This window comes from Stegostoma tigrinum, chromosome 7, assembly GCF_030684315.1.
Source record: "Stegostoma tigrinum isolate sSteTig4 chromosome 7, sSteTig4.hap1, whole genome shotgun sequence".
Classification (NCBI taxonomy): Eukaryota; Metazoa; Chordata; class Chondrichthyes; order Orectolobiformes; family Stegostomatidae; genus Stegostoma; species Stegostoma tigrinum.
Genome location: NC_081360.1, coordinates 77272484 through 77297421, shown reverse-complemented (window position 1 = coordinate 77297421; position 24938 = coordinate 77272484). Strand labels below are relative to the sequence as shown.

The following is a 24938-nucleotide window of genomic DNA, read 5'->3' as shown; positions in this document are numbered from 1 at the left end:
AAAATTTTAAGCTGACTTTACTTAGCATGCTTCAGCATGTTTTATCATCATTCAGCTTAGTCACATTTTTTGGGACCATACAGTCTTTAACTCAGTCAAAAATATTGACTATTTAAGTGTAAAGAAAACATATCATTTATAGATCTAACATAAAATTCACAGGAAATAATTGTTAAACTTAAACTGTAGCATTTTTGACCGTTATATTTCAAAAGTCAAAGAATATAATTTTCAGGAACCCCTTTTTATTAATAGCTAAAGGTTTCATTCATTGACTTGAAAAATTTGTTAAATCAAAATGAATATAACTATATTTGTATCTTTATTAGACTGAACAATCTATATTTAGCAATTTTTGGATAGTGGACATCAAAGAAAGCACCAACTTGAACATGTGTAAGATTAGCTTTTTTTAAACGTAGGAATATTCTTTGGTGTATCACTATAATGTACCTGTGCTCTTTCTGTATATTATTTTAAATATAATATGCAGTATCATCTGTGTTTTGTACAATTTAGTATTTCAAATAATGTGCAAGTTATAACTGTAACTTTATATCACATACACTAATAATCATAACTCTATTCCTTTCTGGATATGTGATAAAAGAACTGGATATATGGTAAAAGATTTCAGACAGCACAGCACAGAGATTTTATCAAATATAACTTACTGTATTGTTCACAAGGAAAATGTAATGTGCGTTACTGTTTTGTATGCAGATGGATGTACTGGACAGATTGGGAAGAGGAAGAAATAGACAACATGACAGGAAGAATTGAAAAAGCATGGATGGATGGTTCCAATCGACAGCTCTTTGTGACAACAATGATGCTATGGCCTAATGGTTTAACCCTAGACTACATCAATGGAATACTGTATTGGTGCGATGCATACTATGATCACATTGAGAGGATTTTTTTAAATGGCACAGATAGAATGGTGAGTGTACTTTTTATGTATCTTTGAAAACATATATGCAATTCATGGCACTAAGACCCAAATTTAAGAATTTAAGAAAACTAAACTTCAAACAAAAAATCAAAATCTGTCCCTAAAATGAAGCAAGTGATAGGAACTCACTTGTTCAACAGTTATTTTCATGGAATTCTGTACAAATTAAATCAAATGAACAGAAAAGAGGCTCGTTAAATATAAACACATAGCCTCGCAATTTAACCTCGCAGTGCCCTTTACTTGGACGCTAAAAGGCCAATACACCCTCCAGTGTATTGGGCAGTAACTCATTACATGCTGGAAGGGTACCACCAAACACATTCGTAATGATGAAAAACACAGTGTGCAGTGCAGAAAGCTGAAGCAGTCGTTATTTCCTTCACTTATGTTAACTCCAACCCATAAATGAAAGTTACCATAGCCCACTTTCCTCATTAGATAGTGACCACTGATGATGTGTTTATCTGGAGGGTCACCTTGCTTCAAGTGAGGTACAATATTGATCTCAGCTGGGGTAGGAGTTGAAATCATGGTATTGTGTATCACTAACCAGCCATCCAACCATCTGAGCTAACAAACCCTGCAGATTAGCTCACATCACTGCCAGCAGATATACTCAGGAAAGCCATATCTAATTTTATGAAGGACATGCAGGTCTTAAATGGAATATCTTGTAGGATGACATCAAGAACGAATGTTTCATCAAATTAGTAGCAGAATTTTTAATGACCCTCACGTTTAAAAAAGGTGTCAACCACAGCAACCCCCTACTTCCACACCCTTAATCACTGACTGCCCCTCCTCCATCACTGATTCTTTCCCCTACCCTAACCATGAGTCACCCGCCCTCCAACTGAAATCACCCACCTTTCTGTAACTGTGGATGAGGCCCAAACATCAAAGTGCCTTAGGTCATGAGCTGCCCTGTTCTCCACAGTTTGTTATCTGTTGGAAATGATGCCCAAAGCCCAATTCCAGAGGTGCCTCAGACTTCAGCATTTTTTTCTTAAAATTCAAGCACACAGACTGAACACTGCACCCTGCTTCACAATCCCCTCTGGACTGCACCCGTGGTTAAACAGCCTAATTCCTGCCCTGAATTTGTCATTTACGTTCAAGAGAATATTACAATCAATGCTGGATTATATTAAACATTCAGATGACCATAGATACTTCAGCTGAAACATTAGGAACAGCAATAATCAATTTTGCAAAATGTGTTTAAAGCACTTTATCCACTCAGTTTTGGATGTATTTTCTTTTTCTATCAAGTTTAATGTTATTTGTTTTAATGTTTTTACACATGTTACAGATAGTATATGGTGGCAAAGAAGTGAATCACCCCTTTGGATTGTCACATTATGGAAAATTAATTTTCTGGACTGAGTATACAAATGGAACAATTTTTCAATTGGATTTAATATCAAGGAATGTTTCATTACTTCGAAAAGAAAGGCCACCATTATTTGGACTGAAGATCTACAATGCTCAGCAACAACAACAACGACAAGGTACTGTGCATGTAAGGTGCTAAAACAAGCTAATTAATTCTTTCAATGGGACAAACCTTCAAATAAAAAAGAAGTTAGGGTAAGATTGATGTTATTTTGTAAATCTAGCTTTTAATTATTTCTTGTAACAAGAAGCTTAGACGGAACAGCTGAACAAAAGAATCAAAGTAGCATTAATCCATCATGATTTATAAATCCTATTAAAATGCAAAATAACAGAGTAGATACAGAGTAAGAAATCTCTCATGGGGTTGAGTGTGATATATGTGACACCTTGCAGGAGTGTCTGAGCAGTCGTTTACGAATGAGGAACAATGTATTTTCTGTGGAAACACAAAGTGCAAGTGCTTTTTTCTTTTCATTTTTGACTTGCCCTCATTCTAAAAATTGTTCTAAATTGAAAATGGCACCATTGTGTGGCTGTATTATACAGTGACGCCTTCCAGAAAATAAACAAACTTCATAGTTCATGTTGAAATCCTACTCCTTTAGCTATGAAAAGATCAATTATGGACAAAATAATCTATTATATTAAAACAATGATTAACTCGAAACTAAGTATTGAAAACGATAAATGTTCTTGACTTGAAAATATTCTTTGCCTCATGATTGTTTCACAGGATGTGCTCCTTTTTTGCTTATGCCAATTATTCTCACTGTTCCTCCTCTGTAGAGGCTTCTGTATTTATTTTGCCTTTTTAAGATTGTTATATATGTATTATGCCTTTCTGCTCCAACAATGTTTGTTCTTTTGTCAGTTGTTTGAATGCTTATCACAAACATCTTGCTTTTTTGTGGATCAAACTACCCACATTTGTTTGCACCCACAATGTAGGATAAAAATTAGATAGTTGCAGAATCTGACTGGAAGAGGTTGTGGATCTGATCTTCTTGCCAGAATGCAAACTGGGCTCAGAACAAAACAGCAGCCGATATTTCAGCACACCAGTTCTTATTTTCCATTGACCTAGAAAATATTGCCAAGAGTTTTAATTTCAAACCAAGCAAAAATGACAGTGAGACTTGAAAACAGGTCTACAGGAAAAGATTAATCTATTGTTCTTGGAGTTGCTGAGGAAAGAAGATTGGGTGTGGTGAAAAAAGCTTTGTCGATTTGATTTAAGCCAATTTTATACTGTTGCTAAGGACCAAATTCACTCTTTCTGACCCTCACAGGGAGATAAGTAATGGGACAGAAAAAGTCTCATTTTTCAACACGTAAGTTTTGTGGCTAAAAGTAGAATTTAAGGCCAAAGAATTGAGCTTTCGAGGGCTTAGCTCTGCTTGTGGAAAAAAAATACAGGGTAACATCAAGCATGTTAACTCATGTGAATTTGCTCAAAGAATATGCTTTGTTGTAAAATTAACATCTGCAGCAATTGTAAGGGCTCTAAAGTTTCTAGATTTACAAAAAATGTAAATCTTATACCAAAGAAGTCATCATGATCTTTCTGAATTGTGTTCCACAGCATTACTGAAGAGCATTTTTTGTTACATTTAGAGTGATGTCTCTTAAAGGGATTAACATGCAAATGAGTCAAGTATCCAGATATTGTCACATGAGTAAAGTCTGTCCATATTGTAGCAAGTGAGGCAGAGGCTGTGTTTGGAGAATACTCAACTGTAAACTTTAGTTTAGTTATAAGGAAAGCCACAAGAGATCTCCAACAGAATCCATGTTCTGAAGAAGAGCCATGCTGAGACTTAAACTGTAACAGATACTGGCAGACCTGCTGAACTTCTCTAGCATTCTTTGTGCTTGTAATAGATCGCATGTGCCTCATTTGCATTACTTTTAGACAGCACACAAATATTATTAAAAGTTATAGCCACAGTCTCATGTTGTTAAAAGGTAGGGCAGTGGCTGGGAATATTGCACAACCACATTGGGGAAGTGTAAATTTTGTGTAAGGTAGTGAACCAAGGAAGAGAGAACAGTGGTACTGTTTAGTGGTTGTTGTCAGTGGTCATAGAAGACTTCTGTGGCAATAGCAATGGTTTTGAAGTCACTGTGATCATGGGGATGTTTGACCATTGTTTGTGCCTTGGCCCGTTATCGTGACTGGATGTTAAACGTATTTTAAAGAGCTGCAATCAGTATTTCTGGGCAGTTCTTGTTTGTGAATACACTGTGTTGTTAACAGATTATTCAGTCATCTAATCCAAGAAAGCTCTTTACTCATGAGTCGTTGGTTGGCTTTTGAGTCTGATTAGCAATTTGGGGTGGGGTGTGGTGAGGAGAAGTGTTATCCTCAACTCCCACTTCATTGTCCAATAAATTTGAAGAAAAAAAATCCAACTGAGTTTCTGTCTTTTCGAATGACTAGCTCATGATCTCCAGTGCAAAATGCATTAAATGTGTGTCTGTGTTTGAGCAAAGCCTTGTTTGCTCATGTGTATGAACCTATTGTCTCAAAATAAGATTCTGCTCATACTTGAGGCCCATCATGGAAGAAAAACTGTTTGAAGGTCTACATGGATAGGACTTCAGTTGAAGTGTTGTCTATGTAGGATGCCAAATAGCCTCAAAAACTGAGCACAGTCATGAGTTAAGGGCCGAGATTGGTTGACTGAATATTTAAATAACAGTTCAGTGCATTCACTAACAAGACTCGACAATGGAGGATTGGCAGTGGGAGATGTGGAGGAATAAACTATTCTGCAAATGCCCATTAAAAAGAAGCGTGAGGTAACTAAAAATGTTAAGCACAAATTAATGTAAGAATTAGGAGAAGAATTAGGCCAATTAGTTCCATTCTGCCTGCTCCAACATTCAAAAAGGTCATGGTAGAGCTGATTGTAGTGCCTTCTTTTCTGTTTGAACCTTTGACATAGAACATAGAACATAGAACATAGAACAGGACAGCACAGAACAGGCCCTTCAGCCCACAATGTTGTGCCGACCATTTATCCTCATGTATGCACCCTCAAATTTCTGTGACCATATACATGTCCAGCAGTCTCTTAAATGACCCCAATGACCTTGCTTCCACAACTGCTGCTGGCAACGCATTCCATGCTCTCACAACTCTCTGCGTAAAGAACCTGCCTCTGACATCCCCTCGATACTTTCCACCAACCAGCTTAAAACTATGACCCCTCGTGCTAGCCATTTCTGCCCTGGGAAATAGTCTCTGGCTATCAACTCTATCAATGCCTCTCATTATCTTGTATACCTCAATTAGGTCCCCTCTCCTCCTCCTTTTCTCCAATGAAAAGAGACCGAGCTCAGTCAACCTCTCTTCATAAGATAAGCCCTCCAGTCCAGGCAGCATCCTGGTAAACCTCCTCTGAACCCTCTCCAAAGCATCCACGTCTTTCCTATAATAGGGCGCCCAGAACTGGACGCAGTATTCCAAGTGCGGTCTAACCAAAGTTTTATAGAGTTGCAACAAGATCTCACGACTCTTAAACTCAATCCCCCTGTTAATGAAAGCCAAAACACCATATGCTTTCTTAACAACCCTGTCCACTTGGGTGGCCATTTTAAGGGATCTATGTATCTGCACACCAAGATCCCTCTGTTCCTCCACGCTGCCAAGAATCCTATCCTTAATCCTGTACTCAGCTTTCAAATTCAACATTCCAAAATGCATCACCTCGCATTTATCCAGGTTGAACTCCATCTGCCACCTCTCAGCCCATCTCTGCATCCTGTCAATGTCCCGCTGCAGCCTACAACAGCCCTCTACACTGTCAACGACACCTCCAACCTTTGTGTTGTCTGCAAACTTGCTGACCCATCCTTCAATTCCCTCGTCCAAGTCATTAATAAAAATTACAAACAGTAGAGGCCCAAGGACAGAGCCCTGTGGAACTCCACTCACCACTGACTTCCAGGCTGAATATTTTCCTTCTACTACCACTCGCTGTCTTCTGTTGGCCAGCCAATTCTGTATCCAAGCAACTAAGTTCCCCTGTATCCCATTCCTCCTGACCTTCTGAATGAGCCTACCATGGGGAACCTTATCAAATGCCTTACTGAAGTCCATATACACCACATCCACAGCTCGACCCTCATCAACCTTTCTAGTCACATCCTCAAAAAACTCGATAAGGTTTGTAAGGCATGACCTACCCCTCACAAAGCCGTGTTGACTGTATTTGATCAAGCCATGCTCTTCCAGATGGTCATAAATCTTATCCCTCAGAATCCTTTCTAACACCTTGCAGACGACAGACGTGAGACTTACCGGTCTATAATTGCCGGGGATTTCCCTATTTCCTTTCTTGAAGAGAGGAATTACATTTGCCTCTCTCCAGTCCTCAGGTACGACTCCAGTGGAGAGCGAGGATGCAAAGATCTTCGCAAGTGGCGAAGCAATTGCATTTCTCGCTTCCCAAAGCAGCCGAGGACAAATCTGATCCGGGCCTGGCGACTTGTCAATCTTAATGTTTGACAAAATTTTCAGCACATCAGCTTCCTCTATCTCTATCCATTCCAGCATGCACACCTGCTCTTCAAAGGTTTCATTCACTACAAAGTTGGTTTCTTTCGTAAAGACAGAAGCAAAAAACTCATTTAGGGCTTCCCCTACCTCCTCAGGCTCCACACACAAGTTCCCTATGCTATCCCTGATCGGCCCTACTCTTTCTTTGACCATTCTCTTATTCCTCACGTAAGTGTAAAATGCCTTTGTGTTTTCCCGGATTCCTTCTGCCAAGCCTTTCTCGTGCCCCCTCCTGGCTCTCCTCAGACCATTTTTGAGCTCCTTCCTTGCCTGCATGTAATCCTTTCTAGCTGAACTTGACCCTAGCTTCCTCCACCTTATGTAAGCTACCTTCTTCCTTTTCACTAGAAGCTCCACCGCTCTCGTCATCCAAGGTTCCTTAATCTTACCCCTTCTTGCCTGTCTCAGAGGGACATATTTACTCATCACTCCCAACAACTGTTCCTTAAACCGTCTCCACATGTCTAACGCTCTTATGAGACAGGAATCTCCGAAACTCAAAAATATTCAGTCAGCCTGTTTCTGAGTAAAAATTCTAGACAATAATAAACATTTGGGAGAGAAAAGAAAACTTTCCTCTTCTCATTATAACAAGTCCATGCTTTTTAAATGTTGTTTCCCAGTTCTAGCACACCCAGAAGGGAAAATATGCATCCAGTATTCACCTTCTCAAGTCCCATCTCATTGTTTCAAGGGAATCACCCCTCATCCTATTAACTGGAGGCCCAATCAATTCTCATCAGACAAGCTTTTAATAGAGTCATAGAGTCATACAGCATGGAAACAGACCCTTCGGTCCAACAAGTCCATGCCGAACATAATTCCAAACCAAACTTTTTTCAGCTCAGAAATCAGAAACATGAACTTTCTCTGCCACAGCCCCAATGCAGTTGGAGATAGGTTTTGAGATACTTTGGAGTAGGTGGCATTTGTACCCATACTACCTTCCCAAAGTCAAAAATCACACAACACCAGGTTATTTAAAGAAACAAGCTTTTGGAGCCTTACTCCTTTTTCAGGTCTCAATGAGAGAGGTGGCATCAGACACAGAATGTGAAAGCAAATGATCAAAGGGCCTTGGAACTGATGTGAATATATTAAACAAACCTAATATATGCTGTTGAATCTTTAATCAGTTAGAAAGGATTAATATGTAAATCCAAGGATTTCTTTCAAGTCATTGCCCTGAGATAACTAAAGGTTTTATCAGTATACCAGAGGTGACACCTCAGGTCAAACAATGCATTTTAGGTGTGTTTAGAATCTGGCTGTGTATCAACTTGGAGTCAGACTGGTGGTATTGCTGAAGTAGGAATTTATAAAATGTTACACTGACTGTCTGCAAATTGTACACTTTTTGAACAAAATAGAATGTATCTGCAATTACATATCTGTAAATGCAAATTCACTCCAAGAATCTATACGTGTGTGTATGTGTGTGTGTGTGTGTGTGTGTGTGTGTGTGTGTGTGTGTGTGTGTGTGTGTAAGAGAGAGAGAGAAAGAAAGAGAGTGTGAAGTATGGTGGGGTCACCTGCAGCCTGTAGTGTGACATGAACTCAAGATTACAGTTGAAGCTGTCCTCATGGGTAATAAACTTGGCAATCAGCCTCTGCTTGGTGACTCTGCATTGTTGTGGATCCTGATGTCCACCTTGGAGGACATTTACCCGATAATCCAAGACTGAATATCCTTGACTGCTAAAGTGTTCCTCCACTGGGAGGGAACATCCTTGTCTGGCGATTGTTGTGTGGTGTCTCTTCATCCGTTGTCATAACATCTGCGGCTTTGCCAATATATCATGCCTCAGGGCATCCTTGCCTGCAGTGTATGAAATAGAAAATGATGGCTGAGTCACATGAGTATCAGCTGTGCATGTGGTGGGTGGTGTTCCCACATGTGATGGTAGTGTCCATGTCAATGATCTGACATGTCTTGCAGGAGGTTGCCATGAAAGGGTTATATAGTCTTTTGATCGATGTTTCCCTCAAGGCTGGGTAGTTTGCTGTGAACAATTCTTGTCCAAAGGACACTACCATTGAGCCACTAGAGTCCAACCTATGAGTCAGCGAGAAACTACCATTGCCAAATATATTTCAAGATATCTTTAATTACAATGGTAACACTAGGTTATAGTCCAACAGGTTTATGTGAAATTACAGGCTTTTGGTGCCCTGCTCCTTCATCATGTGAAGTTTGAGTATAACCTGGCATTGTTTGACTTCTGATCTTAAATAAGGTGACCATTCTATATATTGCACTCCAGATATGGCCTCATTTAATTCTTTACAACTGTAGCAAAATTTTCCCTATTTTATATTTCATTTCCTTTGCAGTGACCTGTATTTCATTTGCCTTCCTCACCATTTGTATTTTGTGATTCATGTACTAGGACAACCTGATCTGTCTGTATTAGAGAGTTCTGCAATCCTTCTCCATGTAAAAAATATTCTGTTTATTTCCTGTTCCTTGGTATTGCTTCATCTGCCATATTTTCATCCAGTCATTTAACCTATTGTTAAAGATGGAAAAGGTAGAGTTAAATTATGATCACTTTTCTGATTTTTCAGCCGAAGACTCCAATGTACTACTTGATTTACTCTTGTCCATTTTCACTCCAGTCTCTTACCAAGATGAAGGGGTGATCCTATTTCCTAGTTTTTGGATGCCAATTTTTGAAATAAATCTGCCAGAAAAACCTTTAAACTAGGTCAATTATAAGGTTTGTTCACAAAGCATTCAAAAGGGCAATTTCTTTGTAACTTCATCCAAACACACAGCACTCATGAGGTTAAGGATGTGAAGGTGTCAGTGTTGGAATGGGATGGAAAGTCAGAAATCACATGATACCATGTCATAGTCCAACAGGTTTATTTTAAAACACAAGCTTTCGGAGCCTCATTCCTTCACTAGGACAGGAGATAAATTTCAAGTTTTGATAAATCCAGTATTGAAAATCCATTCACAAGTGTTACAGTTTTCTGGAGGTCAGTGTACAATGATAGTTTTCCCTGTGGGCTGAGCCCAGTAGTTTTCTTTCTTGTTGGCCACTTGTAGATATTTTTCCAGCCAGCAATTTGGAGAGAAATGGAGAGTTCAAGACAATTTGCCAATTTAATGACGATTTGAGCTCTCCTGCTATCCATCAAATAGCAACTGACTCAGAATCCTAGAAACATATACATAAGCAATTCGGCAAGTTCAGATTTTAGTCATGTCACAAAGGTGGGTGCTGAGGGCCCTTCTTGATGGACTAACTGGAAGGCTGTTAAGCTAACGATGTTGCTTTACCTCCCTCGTTAGAATTTCCAATGTGAGGTGAACAGATAACTTTAAAATCTTTAGCACCCATTCCAGCATAAAAACTGGAAGAACTGCAGATGTGTAAAACAGGAATTACTGGGAAAGCTCAGCAGGCCTGGCAGCGTCTGTTAAGAGAAACTGCAGTTAATGTTTTGGGGGCCAGTGACCCTTTCCAATTTAGCATAATGGATTTTGAGGTTTTTTTTTGTTTACAGCTGGCTGGAGGCAGGTGGCTCATCTCCAAACATAGCACAGCGTGGAGCTGGAGGAGTACAGCAGGCCAGGCAGAATCAGAGAAGCAGGAAAATTGACGTTTTGAGCCAGGATCCTCCATCAGAAAAAAATTCTGATGAAGGGTCCTGAACTGAAACACCAACTATCATGCTCCTCTGATGCTGCCTGACTTGCTGTGTTTCTTCAGCGCCACAGTGTTAGCTCCGACCCCAGCATTGGCAGTTCTTACTATCTCATCTCCAAACATTTGCCAGCATTCATTGTAAAGCACATTATCCTAAATTAAACTCCACAACTGCCCATAAATTCTGTATCCTCTTTGCAGATTCCTTATGTCCTCAACAACACCTGTTTTTGTCTCATCATTTTGGATACCTTACACTCAGCTCTTCTTTGTAGTGAAGCCCTAGGACTTATCCTGGAGACATTGCACTTGTTGAGCTTTTCCAACTTGAAGAAGACCAATTAATCACAAATCTGTCTTCTCTGTGTTAACCTATCTTCAATGCATGCTAATACATTATTCCCAACATTGTCAGGTTCTATCTTTGTGCAGGAAATTTTCTCCTGGAAATCCCAATACACCACAAATTTGAGTTGTTATGTCACTGGAATCATAGAATCCCTGCAGTGCAGATAAAGGTCATTCAACCTATTGAGTCTGCACCTAATCGCCAAAGAGCGTCCCACACAGACCCACTTCCCCATTTACCCCACATTTCCCATGGCTAATCCACCTAACCTGTGCATCTCTGGACAGTGGGAGGGAACCGAGGCACCTGGCAGAAACTCATTCAGATGCGGAGAGAATGTGCAAATTCCATGTAGGCAGTTATCCAAGGTTGGGATCAGAGTCTCTGGCACTGTGAGGCAGCAGTGCTAACCACTACACCAATGTGTTGCCCGAATGTCCTCAAAGAGCACCTGAATAATAGTCCCAAGATTATTACCTTTATAGTTCTGCCTCTTAATTTAGCCCGAAGTTGCTGATAATGCCTTAGCAGTTCCTCTTTCCTAGTCTTACCCACGTCAGACCACAATAATTGAATCCTTTCTCTCCCATTCCAAGTTCCACTTCAGCCCAGCAGAGATGTCCTAAGCCTTGGTACCATGCAGACTACACAACATATGGGCCACTCTGTTTTTGTTCAGAAACAGGATATTTTATCCTAGCTATCCCCTATTAAGTCTGTACATCTCCAGTGTCCTCAACTGAATGGGATTCTATCCAGTTCTGAGGAAAGGTCACTAGATCTGAAACATTTACATTGATCTTTTTCTTCACAGATGCTGCCAGCCCTGCTGACTTTTTCCAGCAACTTTTGTTTCTGGAACTCTGTACTGTAGTGCTTTGGCAAGTTTGCTTATCATCTTTGCAGTTTGTGGCCTCATCCACATTAGGAGGAGGAGCCTTGGACCTATTAGATAAGGGAATTGGCTATGACTCCTCCAAAGCTAAATTCTGGATCCCAAAACCAGTCTTTACTCGCAGACACACCCTTTGTGCCTGACAATGGACTAACTTCATTGTCATTAACCTAGGGGATGTGGCTGTCTCTGAAATGAGCGATTGAGGTATTCTTTCCCTTTCCCTAGTTCAGGTTCCAGAGAATCTCAATGATGCTGACTCGTTCCACATCTACCCACTCTCTCCCAATTGCATGCTCCTGTTTGTTGTTTTCTTATGTTCTTATGGAAAGTCTGATTGATGTAAGTATGTAGCAAAGGCCATATCATATGGCATGTACATGAGTGACCAAAGCAGCAGCACTTGCCAGAACATGCAGGAGAAATCATAAAGCAGCCCACAAAAGTGTGACTCATCAGACAGGTTCTTGCGCCATTGCCTTCACTGGAAACTGAGCAGAACCATAATATTTATGCAGTAACATTTCAGAAGAATAGTGTGACAAGGTGAGTCAACTGGAGAAAAACAAATGACAGGAACAATCCATGTTAATTGCCATCAAGGAGCTAGTACTATCTTTGAAGCCTGGAAATGTGCAAGTGGTTTTTTTCTAATTCATTGTTACTTTGTGACTTCAAAACTTTGGAAGAGTTTTATTCACACTACGCCTATTAACACGTTGTTTATTTGCTGAAAGCACTCTGTATCACATGTGACACCTATGCTGCCATGCTACCAATGTTATTTGACAGGTCTTATTTGCCCATATTTAAACTAAGCAGAAATTGACCTTGAATGGCCCTATAATGCCATGAACACAAGAGAAGGTCAAAGGCTAGGAATCCTGCTGTATGTGATGGAATACTTCTCATTTACCTGGAAGAATGTGCTACCAATAAGCCTGACACTGTTGAGGAGAAAGCTGCCTGCTTGATTGGCAGCACATCTGCGAACATTCAGTTACACACCACCAGTGCTCAGTAATTGTGGTATATATAAAATGTGCTGCAAAAGTTTACCAAGGCTCCTTAGACAGCTCCTTCCAAACCCACGACTTCTTCCATCTGGAAGGACAAGGGCAGCAAATACATGACAACACCAATGCAGTTTCCCTTCCGAGTCCCTCACTGTCCTGACTGGGAAATATCGGCTGTTCCTTCCGTGTGACCGGATCAGATTCTGGGAGCTGCCTCCCTAGAGGCATCGTGGATCCACCTACACTAAATAGATTAAGCAGTTCAGGAAAGCAGCAGAGGTCTACCTTCTCAAAGGCAGCTTTTGATGGCTCAGCCAGCCATGCCCATATCCCATGAGTGAATAGAAAAAAAATGTGAAATTTTGTTGCCACATTTATGATATCATTAAAGCCTCAAATGTTGATTCTGAAGAATCATTTTTGCCGTGAATTGGGTACACTGCCTTACGCTGTTGTCTAAACAAGTTTCCCGGTAAGTATCATACAGCTATATAGCACAGAAACAGACACTTTGATCCAACCAGCCCATGCCAAATGTAATCCCAAACTAAACTAGTCCCATCTGCCTGCTCCTGGCCGGTACTTCTCCAAGCCTTTCCAGTTCATGTACCCGGACTATTGTCTTTTAAACTTTCCTCCACGAATTTATGAGGAAGTTCATTCCACATGAAAACCAACTTCTGTGTAAAAAAATTACCTCATGTCCTTTCAAAATCTTTCTCCTCTCACCTTAAAAATGTGCCCCCTCATCTTGAAATTCCCCATCTTAGGGAAAATAGGACTACCATCAGCTCAATCTATACCTCTCATTATTTTATAAACTTCTATTAGCTCACATCTCACCCTCCTTTGGTCTCTTGAGAAAAGTCCCAGCCTTTCCTTATAACCTAAACCTTCCATTCCAGGCAACATCCTGATAACTCTCTTCAGAACCCTTTCCAGCTTGATAATGAACTTCCTATGAAGAGGTGAACAGAATTGGAAACAGTATTCCAGTCAAGGCCTCACCAATGTCCTGTGCAAGCTCAACATGTACTCAAAGGACTGAGCAATGAAGGCAAGCATGCCAAATGCCTTTTAAACCATCGTGTCTATATGTGATGCAAACTTTGAAGAATTATGCACTTGCACCCCTAAGTCCCTCTGTTCCACAACACTACCCATTTGATCAAAATCCCTTTGTAATCTTAGAAAACCTTCTTCACAGTTTTGGTGTCATCCACAGCATTCATGTCAGACAAGGAATTGGTGAGATTACATTGTGGCCACTATGGCTGCCATTTTAATTCCAACCTGCCTCATTCGATTTTACTAACAACCAAGAAGAATTAATTCAACTGCATAACTAATTGAAAATGTGGCACCTGATATAGAATAAGGAGAGTGGAAAAAGGCACAGAAGTGTCACACTGAATTCTTTGTGTTGTTTGAGGAAATGAAGTTCTTGAAATTAAAAGGAGCTGATGCAGAACTTCAGACTAACAGCTCCCACAGTGGTAAAAATTACTCATCGAGCCATTTGGCACATACAAGTGCCAATTTAAACAGGGAATTGAAAATCATAAGGCTATGTTGAAATTCTATAGATGACCTTGCTTTGAAGTTAAGAAAAAGCTAACTCGACAATTAAACCATTTATTCCCAATACCAGTGAATTAAAATGTGATGCATTTTTAACACCTAAATGAACTGGACATACCATGTAGTCAAATAGGTTGTTTTTTATACCTGAATATAATAAAAATCAACTAGATTTGGATGACTAAATATGCATGAATTCTCCCTCTTTGCTGATGGTGCTTCCAAGAGAGTATTTGGATGCAGCTTCTTTCAACTTTGTATGTTAAGTTTGTTACTGATGACATTGTCAATTTTTTTTGAAATATGTGCATGAGTAATAGAATTCAAAGAGCCTCTTCAGAAGTTTGATTCATGATGACACCAAGTGGCCAGATCATCAAATTACACTGTGACAGTTGACATTAAAATTAAATGGAAAATGTTAGTATAGCATTTTACAAAAGTGACTCCTGACAGAAAAACCTGGCCAACATTTATAACAACAGTAAACAAATTTGTAAAATGGAAGTTCCTATATTGTACAAAAAATGGAGATATGATAGCCTAATGATGTTATTACGAGGGGTATTTTTGACAGTGCAACCTCTCCCTTTATCTAGTTTTCTATTTTTCTTGAATGTTAATAGCTTTCAAAGTTAGATTTAATCCTTGTCATTCTGAAGCTATGTTTCTCTATTAATATTCTGATCATATTTATTTACTTCAGTACATGCTACTCGTGTGTTTATTCTGTTATGAATGGTCCATGCATTCACTTATAGAATCTTTAGTTTTATCTTTTTTATTCTTGCAGTAGCTATCTTAAGTTGATGGTATATTCTGAGAGATTTTTATTTTCCTATCTGGTCCTTCCTGCTATTCTCCACCCTTCATTTCCAATATTTCTACTTTCCATTCCTGTCTTGTCTCTACTCTTTGATAAACTACATCTTTCAACACTTGATCCCTTGCCCTCATTGTTGACTTAAAAAAACCTTCTCCTAATTGTCCTAGCTATGTGGTTCACAAGAGCACTGTCCTCAGTACAATCATTTTCTCCACTACTGGTGCAAGCAGTCCACAAACTGGAACCCACTTCTCCTCCACTAGTCTTCGAGTTATTTATTCATCTCTCCACTTTTATGTACCCAATTTGAATGTGGTACAGGTAATAATCCTGAGATTATAATCATTGAGGTGCTCCTTTTCAATTGAGTCCTTAGCTCATCATTGTCTGTGAAGCAACTCTTTCCTAGCCCTAACACGTCATTGGTAACTACATGGACCATGATCACTGGCTCCTCCCCCTCCCACTGTAATGTATTTTCCTGCCCTGAGCAAATGTCCCCAACCCTGGCACTGTCCAGGCAACACAGCTGTGTCCACTCTCAAATAATACTGCAGGAAACAGTTTGAATCCTCATGCATAGAACATAGAACAGTACACTAGCAGTGTGCTATCAACCTCTATCCCTGTACTATGGTGCCATACAGTTTGCAGATCCATTCTGCAACCCTGCTCCCATCCAAACATTCTCAGAGAAGCTCAAAACTCTTGAAAAGGCTAGCATTTTGGCACTTCTGCCCTCTGGGTTCTCATACCTGCACTTACGCACTGTCCCTCCTGTCTCTAATCCATTTTAGAGGACCATATTCGAAGTTGCATGTACAAAGAATCCAGATAACTTTGCCCCTTCCTGATTCATCACAATGTCCATGATTCATCCTCTAGGCCATAAACTTTGAGCTGAAGCTGTGTCAACTTCAAATATTGGCTACAGGCATTGTCCCCAGGACCATAGCGGTATTCAGGAGCTTTCAAATACTCCAACCTTGACATATCACCTGAATTGCATTCCTTAATGAGATCAAATTAATTATTTAATTATATTATTCACTTTACTATGTTACCTTCTTTATATTTCACTAACTATACAACCAATATCTATACTGTGATAATACTTGGGCCTAGAAACAACCTTAATCACTTAAAAAAGACTCACTAAGCAGCTGACTCCTTTTCTCTATCATAGAGCAAGAATCAATTCCAATCAGCTCTAATTAATCTTAGAATTTAAGACCAAAGTGAGGAGGAATGTCTTCACTCAGAGGTTGCTGACTGTGTGGATTTGAGGATGTTTAAGCAGTTTATTGGGTGTCTATCATTCCAAGCTTGGCAGACGTTTCAATGTAGCTTGAAGCTCTGTACCCATCAGAATATCTCAACATTTCTGGGAAATAGTGTTCTGGTTCCATGCTTTAATAATTCTCCATGTTCCTCTCATTTGGCTTTAGATGACAAATGGCATAAGAAGTAACCATTGTTTTATGCCAACAAAGATAGTCTAAGGATGTTCGCAACATTAAGATAGGCCTTATTAGACTTCTTGCCTGATTCTTCCACAAATTTCACCTTTTCCCATGTTGCTCAGACCCCAAGAAGATTCCATTCAAAAGTTTGACCTAACTACAACTTTTGACTTGATGGAGGTGTACAAAGTGATCAGAGGTACAGATAGGATAGACAACCAGAGACTTTTTCCTAGGGTGGAGGTAGCTATTATGAGGGCGCATAGGTTTAAAGTGAGTAGAGTTCGATATAGGGGAGACGTCAGAGGTAAATTCTTTACTCAGAGAGTGGTCGGCACGTGGAATGCATTGCCGGGAGCAGTTAGTGGAATTGGCCTCATTAGGGGTATTTAAGTGGCTGTTAGACAAGCATATAGATGATGCTATAAGGTAGCGGTGGAGGTTAGATTGACCTTAGCTTTAGGATAAAAGTTCAGCACAACATCGTGAGCTGAAGGGCCTGTACTGTGGTTTACCTTTCTAAGTTCTATGTTCTCTGTTCTACCCCATCTAATAGGTGAATGGAAACCCTTGCAGCTCTTTGAAACAAAAATTGAAAATTCTGCAAAACAAAACTCTCTGGTTAGAGAACATCTGTGTGAAGAGGGAATTGAGATAAAGTTTTAGTTTTGCAAACTCTCATCAAAACTGAGAAAAATGGAGAAGTTGTAGATTTGACCTAGTGTAGTTTTGACACTGGCAGAACAAAGGTCTACAACAAGGTGGAAGACAGGAGAGAAAAGTTATGCTTCCAGGGCTACAAGTAATAGAAAAGTGAGAAAGGAAACAAAACAAATTCAAAATACGTATTTAGTGCATGCACATTGCTGACTGAAAGAGGTGAAAAAATGCGTAATAAAATGGGAACAACAGTTTATGGTCTGAAATTGTTAAATTTAGTTAAAGGTCCACATTTGAAAGATGAAATGTTGTTCCTCTGTCTAGAGTTGAGGCTCACAGGAATTATGCAGTGGGCTGAGAACAAAAACATCAGACAATAAGGTACAGAATTAAAATGAGAAGTTGTTAGAAGTTCAGGATCACGCTTGATAACAGAATGGGAATTTCCTCAGAGTGGTCACCAATCTTCATTTCATTACCCTGACATTGAAAAGACCACATTGTGAATAATACAACTGGGAGAAGCACATATAAACTGTTGCTTCACCTACAAGGAGTGTTTAGTGCTTGGACAATGAGGAGAAATGAGAGAAAATGAGAACTGTGACATCTCAGGCAAGGTGCCGTAGGAAGAGAATACGGTTTGGGGTGATTAAGGATTGGACCTAGGTTTCACAAAAGGAACAGAATTTATAGAACTGAAGGACAAGGGAGGGTGAGATCTGTTTCATTTTGACATAACAATGAAATGTGCAGAAATAGCAGGAAATAATCTGTTGAATACAGAAGCTGTTATGGTAAAGGTGAGAACGATGGGAACCATGGTTTGTGAAGGAGGAAAAGGCATGACTGCAGATCTGCCGGAAATGTGTTCAGCGTAGTCAAGGTGGGATGGCAGAGGGGGCGGGGTGGAAACAGGCTGGGAGGTGGAGCTGATAGTTTGCAGCCCTCAGTTGATGAAAATAGGAGACATCAAAGAAACTGAGGAAAATGAATGGACTGTAGCTACTAGATGACACAAGAATAGGTGGGAAGACAAAATGTGAGGATAATGCAAAGTATTTACAGAGGGATGTAGACATTGATCAAGTGGGCAAAAACTTGGCAGATAGAATTAAATGTTGCAAAATATGAGGCTTTGTATTTTGATAGGAAGAATAGAAAAGCTGAATATTAATGAAATAGCGAAATACTATGTAAAGCTACAAAACAGTGGGATTTAGGAATCATTGTTTACAAACCACCAAAAGCTAGTATTCAAGTTCAATGTGTAAAAGGGAAAGCAAATAAAAATGTTTCCCTTCATTTCAAGGAGAACAGAATAAAAATACATAGACGTTCTGCTAAAACTATACAGGCAACAGCTGGAATATTATTAACAGTTGTGGTCTTCTAATCTAAGGAAAGATACATTGACATTGGAGGCAGTGCAGAGAAGTTTCATTACACTGATACCAAACACAGAAGAACTGCCTTATGAGGAAAGGTTGAGTAAGTTAGACCAATACTCATTGAAACAGAGAAAATTAAGAGTCAATCTGATTGAAACATACAAGATTCTTATGGGACTTCACAGGGGAGATGTAGAAAGGTTTTTTATGCTTTGTGTGAGCATTTAGGAGCTGAGGGCATAATCTTAGAATGAGGGGCCATATATTTCAGCCAGATGAGAGGAATTTCTTCTCTCAGAGTGCATTGATTCTGTGGGATATTTTTACCACTGAGAGCTGTCAAGGTTGGGTTGTTAAATATATTCAAAGCAGAGAAAGATTTGTTTTAAAGCTTTAGGGACCTCTGAACAGCCTGGGGCTGTTTTCCCTGGAGCGTCGGAGGTTGAGAGGTGACCTTACAGAGATTTATAAAATCATGAGGGGCATGGATAGGATGAATAGCCAAGGTCTGTTCCCCAGGTTGTGGGAGTCCAAAACTAGAGGGCATAGGTTTAGGGTGAGGGGGAGATTTAAAAGGGACCTGAGGGGCAACTTTTTCATACAGAGGGTGGTGCATGTTCAGAATGAGCTGCCACCGGAAGTGGTGGAGGCTGCTACAATTGCAACATTTAAAAGGCACTTGACTAGGAAGGCTTGAGATGATTATGGGCCAAATGCTGGCACATGGGCCTAGATTTATCTAGTTAGCATGGATGATTTGGACCAAAGAGTCTGTTTCTGTGCTGTATATCTCTACGACTCTCCGCATCAATAGGGGTATCTTGGGATATAAGGAAAATGTGGAGAAGTGGTGTTGAGGATTTTCAGAACAGTCATGATCTCATTGAATTGCAAAGTACACTTGATGAGCTGAGTGGCCCATTTCTGCTTCTGCAAGTTATGGTCTTATGGTCATTGTTATGAAAGATTGCATCATCGGAACAGATGCATTGAAGATGAACAAATTGGGAGAATCAAATGAGGATAGGAAATAGAGAGCCATTACATTTAATTGAGCTAACTGTGGGCATAAATGGGCTCATATAATAAATATGAGTTGGGTAGCCTACCACCAGAAATCGAGACAGAGAGGAAGAAAATGAAAGAAGGAGTCAGAGATGGGCAACATGAAATTGTGAGCTGGATGGGAATTGAAAGCAATGTTGATAAAATTTTCCATTTCAGGGCTAAAGCTTTACACAGCATCAATACAGTCATTAGTTCAGAAAAAAATATAGAGCTATTGAAACAACATCAGAGTAGAACTGGAACAAGAAAGGATTAACATAGCCTACAAAAAGATAAGCAGAGGAAGAATAACTGTGGACTAGGAGCCACCTTAGCCCTTCTTTATTTGAAGGAAGTGATTGGGTCGAATAAAAACTTGTTCAAAGTGTAAACAGCCTCATTGCAGTGTGGTGGATGATGGTGATTGGTTGGGCCTCCATTTTAAGGGAGAAGAAGAAATCTCTCAAACCATCCTGGTAGAGGATAGAGATGTGGAGAGATTGGGTGGTCTGGTAAGTGGGAGATGGTGAGAACTAGGAAATTGGAAACTGTTAAACTACTATTATTATCAATGGACCAAGCACTCAAAGATCATTTTGAATAACGCGTCCTATTGCGCAGCAAGGTGGCTCAGTGGTTAGCACCTGAGTTCAATTCTGGCCTTGGGCTATTGTCTGTGTAGGGTGTGTACATTCTCCCCTGGTCTGTGTGGATTTTCTCTGAGTGATGCAGTTTTCTACCACAGTCCAAAGATGTGTAGATTAGATGGATTAGCCATGGGGAATTCAAAGTTACAGGAATAGGGTAGGGCCTGAGTCTGGGTAGGATGCTCTTTGGAGGGTTGGTGTGGACTCAATGGGTCAAATGGCCTGCCTCCACACTGTAGGGATTCTATGATCTATTACAGCTTCTTTGTGTGGGTTTTGTGGTATGACCTTGGATTTAGCAGTGACAGTTGCTAAATTTTTTTTGAGAGCAGAAAGATTTTAGAAATGCAGTATCACAGAATTATTACAAAGCAGAGAATGCTATTTGGCCCGTCATGCCTGCACAAGCTCTCCGAATAAGCATCTCACCAAGTGCCAGTCTCTTGCCTACTTCTCATAATCATGGGCATTCCTCATCTTTAAATAGTAAAATAGTTCCTTTCTGAATGCCTTAATTGAACTTGTCCAGGTCGCGGTTAGGCAGTGTGTTTTACACCGTAATCATTTTTTCTTCTTTTAGAATTACTTTTAATTTGTGTACTCTTGTTCTCAATCTTTACAGGAGCAGGAAAATTTTCTTCTTATTTATTCTGCCCAGACCTCTTGTGACTTTGAATACTTCAACAGAGTTTCCTTTCAGCATTCTCTTCCCGAAGGAAACAACTGTGGCTTCTGAAATCATTTTCAAATAGTTCTTTTGAACTTTTTCTAATACCTTCACATTCTTCCTCAGTTTCAGCACTGAGCTGGACACAATATTCTAGCTGAGGCTGTATTTGCTTGTTATATGAACTCGACATAGTTTCCTTGCTCCTTCAATCTGCCCCAACTAATACAGTTGAGATTATTGTCTGCTATGTTAACTGTTCTTTCAACATGCCCTGCCATGTTTAATGGCTTATGCCCAGAATCAGCCAGATCCCCCTGTATCACACAACCAGCCCAGCACTTACCCTCCCCCCACTGCATCCCAAAACCAGTCCAGCCCGTCTCTGCCTCCCTAACCTGTTCTTCCTCTCACCCATCCCTTCCTCCCACCCCAAGCACAACTCCATTTCCAACCTACTAACCTCATCCCACCTCCTTGACCTGTCCGTCTTCCCTGGACTGACCTATCCCCTCCCTACCTCCCCACCTATACTCTCCCCTCCACCTTTCTTCTTTTCTCTCCATCTTCGGTCCGCCTCCCCCTCTCTCCCTATTTATTCCAGAACCCTCACCCCATCCCCCTCTCTGATGAAGGGTCTAGGCCCGAAACGTCAGCTTTTATGCTCCTGAGATGCTGCTTGGCCTGCTGTGTTCGTCCAGCTTCACACTTTATTATCTTGGATTCTCCAGCATCTGCAGTTCCCATTATCTCTCCCTCTGTATCCATACTCATTTAGAGAAGTATCTTTTATTTTGTATTGTCATAGTCATTGGAATGAGGTGGATCTTGATAAGTATGGGATCCTTGATTGGTGTGTTAAAATGGGCCAATCAGGAAGCCCTGGTTGACCAGTATAAACAGGGGATTTAGAATCTCCTCAGTCCTGAGGACTGACTCTGAGCTGGCTGGTCACAGCCAGTTTTCTGTGCAGAAGTAAATAAAGTGTGACTTGGTGCTGGGATACTGACTTTTGTGCAGTTATTTAATTGCCTTTCTCTGATGATTATTACCTCACACTTCTCCATGTTGAACTTCATTTTGCACCTGTCTACTCACTCTACCAATATGCTTCTGTCCTTTTGAAGTTCTAAAAAACTTTACAATTTGCTATTTACAATGGGAGGTGATGGCGCAGTAGTATTATCGCTGGACTGTTAATCCAGAGACCCAAATAACCTTCTGGGGACCCTGGTTCAAAGCCTGTCACAGCAGATGGTAGAATTTGAATTCAACAAAATATCTGGAATTACAAATCCAATGATAATCAAATGTCAGAAAAACTCATCTGGTTCACGAATGTCCTTTCGGGAAGGAAACTGCCATCCTTACTTGATCTGACCTACATGTGATTTCAGACCCCCAACAATTTGATTGACTCTCAACTGCCCTCTGGGCAGGTAAGGATGGGCAATAAGTGCTGCCTAGCCAGCATCATCCTCATCCTGTTAATGAATAAAGAAAAAACATACAAATGTTATATCAGCGCAAATTTTGAAATAATGCTGTGTAGACCAAGGTCTGGATAATTAATCCATATCAAGAAAATCAAACACCCCTGAGGAACTCCACTCTCAATGTACCTCCAGCCAAAAAAAAAATCATTAGTCGTTGCCCTCTGTTTCCTGTCAAGCGTTAAATTCTGAACCATGTTGCCACTGTCAGTGATATTACATGAGTTCTCAGTTTATTCACAAACCTGTTGTGTGGCACAGTATCAAAATCTTTCTGGAAGTCCATTTATGTTATATCACCAGCATTGACCTCTTCAGCCCTTTCTGTTATCGCAACAAAAAAAAAGCCTCCAAATTTTTTAAACATGATTTTCAATCAAGGAATCTATGGTCACTGTCATTAATTAATCTACATTCATCCAAACAGGTAGATGAGAGTAAACCAGTTGATGTGGTGTATATGGATTTCAGCAAAGCGTTCGATAAGGTTCCCCACAGTAGGCTATTGTACAAAATGCGGAGGAATGAAATTGTGGGAGATATAGCAGTTTGGATCAGAAATTGGCTTGCTGAAAGAAGACAGAGAGTGGTAGTTGATGGGAAATGTTCATCCTGGAGACCAGTTACTAGTGGTGTACCGCAAGTGTCGGTGTTGGGTCCACTGCTGTTTGTCATTTTTATAAATGACCTGGATGAAGGCATAGAAGGATGGGTTAGCAAATTTGCAGACGACACTAAGGTTGGTGGAGTTGTGGATAGTGACGAAAGATGCTGTAGGTTCAAGAGAGACATAGATAAGCTGCAGAGCTGGGCTGAGAGGTGGCAAATGGAGTTTAATGCGGACAAGTCTGAGGTGATGCATTTTGGTAGGAGTAACCAGAAGGTAAAGTACAGGGCTAATGGTAAGATTCTTGGTAGTGTAGGTGAGCAGAGAGATCTCGATGTCCATGTACACAGATCCTTGAAAGTTGCCACCCAGGTTGACAGGGCTGTTAAGAAGGCATATTGATAGAGGGAGAGATAATGGGAACTGCAGATGCTAGAGAATCCAAGATAATAAAATGTGAGGCTGGATGAGGCTCTGATGAAGGGTCTAGGCCCGAAACGTCAGCTTTTGTGCTCCTGAGATGCTGCTTGGCCTGCTGTGTTCATCCAGCTTCACACTTTATTATATTGGATTCTACAGCATCTGCAGTTCCCATTAATCCTTTTACTGGGATGTTGCCTGGTATGGAGGGAAGGTCTTACGAGGAAAGGCTGAGGGACTTGATGCTGTTTTCGTTAGAGAGAAGAAGGTTGAGAGGTGACTTAATTGAGACATATAAAATAATCAGAGGGTTAGATAGGGTGGATAGGGAGAGCCTTTTTCCTAGGATGGTGACAGCGAGCACGAGGGGGCATAGCTTTAAATTGAGGGGTGAAAGATATAGGACAGATGTAGGAGGTAGTTTCTTTACTCAGAGAGTTTAAGGGAATGGAACGCTTTGCCTGCAACAGTAGTAGACTCGGCAACTTAAGTACATTTAAGTCGTCATTGGACAAGCATATGGACATACATGGAATAGTGTAGGTTAGATGGGCTTGAGATCAGTATGACAGGTCGACACAACCTCGAGGGCCGAAGGGCCTATACTGTGCTGTAATGTTCTATTTCTATTCAGACTGTTCTCTATGTAGCTTGTCTTTCAGATACTTCACCTTTAAGAACTTCATGTCTCATGTGTGTATAATGTTTTGACTCCACCTCACAGCTAGTGTGATGTGGATCTGTAAGCTGCATATTCAGAAATCTGTTGGCTTGCTGATTTATAGCTTGTAATTTGCTTTACTGTTTTAAGTGAACAAACCCAAGGCGTTAAGCAATCACTGATGAGAAATACATTATTTTCAATTCATATCAGCAAGCACATAAATGCCTATCTGTTGTACTAACAAATCACTGATCACAATGGCTCTTTCAGCCTTCCTTTTATCCCTCTCCCGCTCCGTACAGCTTGCTACCCATGGTTCCAAGGACTCAGTAGTGCCTGCAATGCCCAGCTGCACCATCACTCAAAACTGAATGCTGATTGAAGAGCAGGAAGTGCATGGGAGATTTGTGTAGTATCTGCCTGTTACTTTTAGGCTATCTTGTGGTTAGCTATCCCTTCCTTCCTGGCATACTATCACAAAATAACTGCATCTATCAACATGTTAACCACATAACTCTCAGCCTTAAGGATATGCTGCAGTGTTGCTAACTGTTCACGTTCGTAAACTCAGTGATCAAACTGCTGAAACTGGAAATAATATTATTTAGTATTGCTTCCCTTGAAGAGTTACAG

General features: G+C 40.3%; 1 protein-coding gene across 1 annotated transcript in view; it reads left to right on the top strand.

Moving 5' to 3' along the window:
• LOC125454115 (low-density lipoprotein receptor-related protein 1-like) overlaps positions 1–24938 on the top strand; it is a 1886982-nt gene that overhangs the window by 993922 nt on the left and 868122 nt on the right. The window contains exons 13-14 of the mRNA XM_048534492.2: positions 724–943; positions 2271–2469. Coding sequence (XP_048390449.1) covers positions 724–943; positions 2271–2469 — 419 coding nt within the window. The remainder of the gene's footprint in view (positions 1–723; positions 944–2270; positions 2470–24938) is intronic.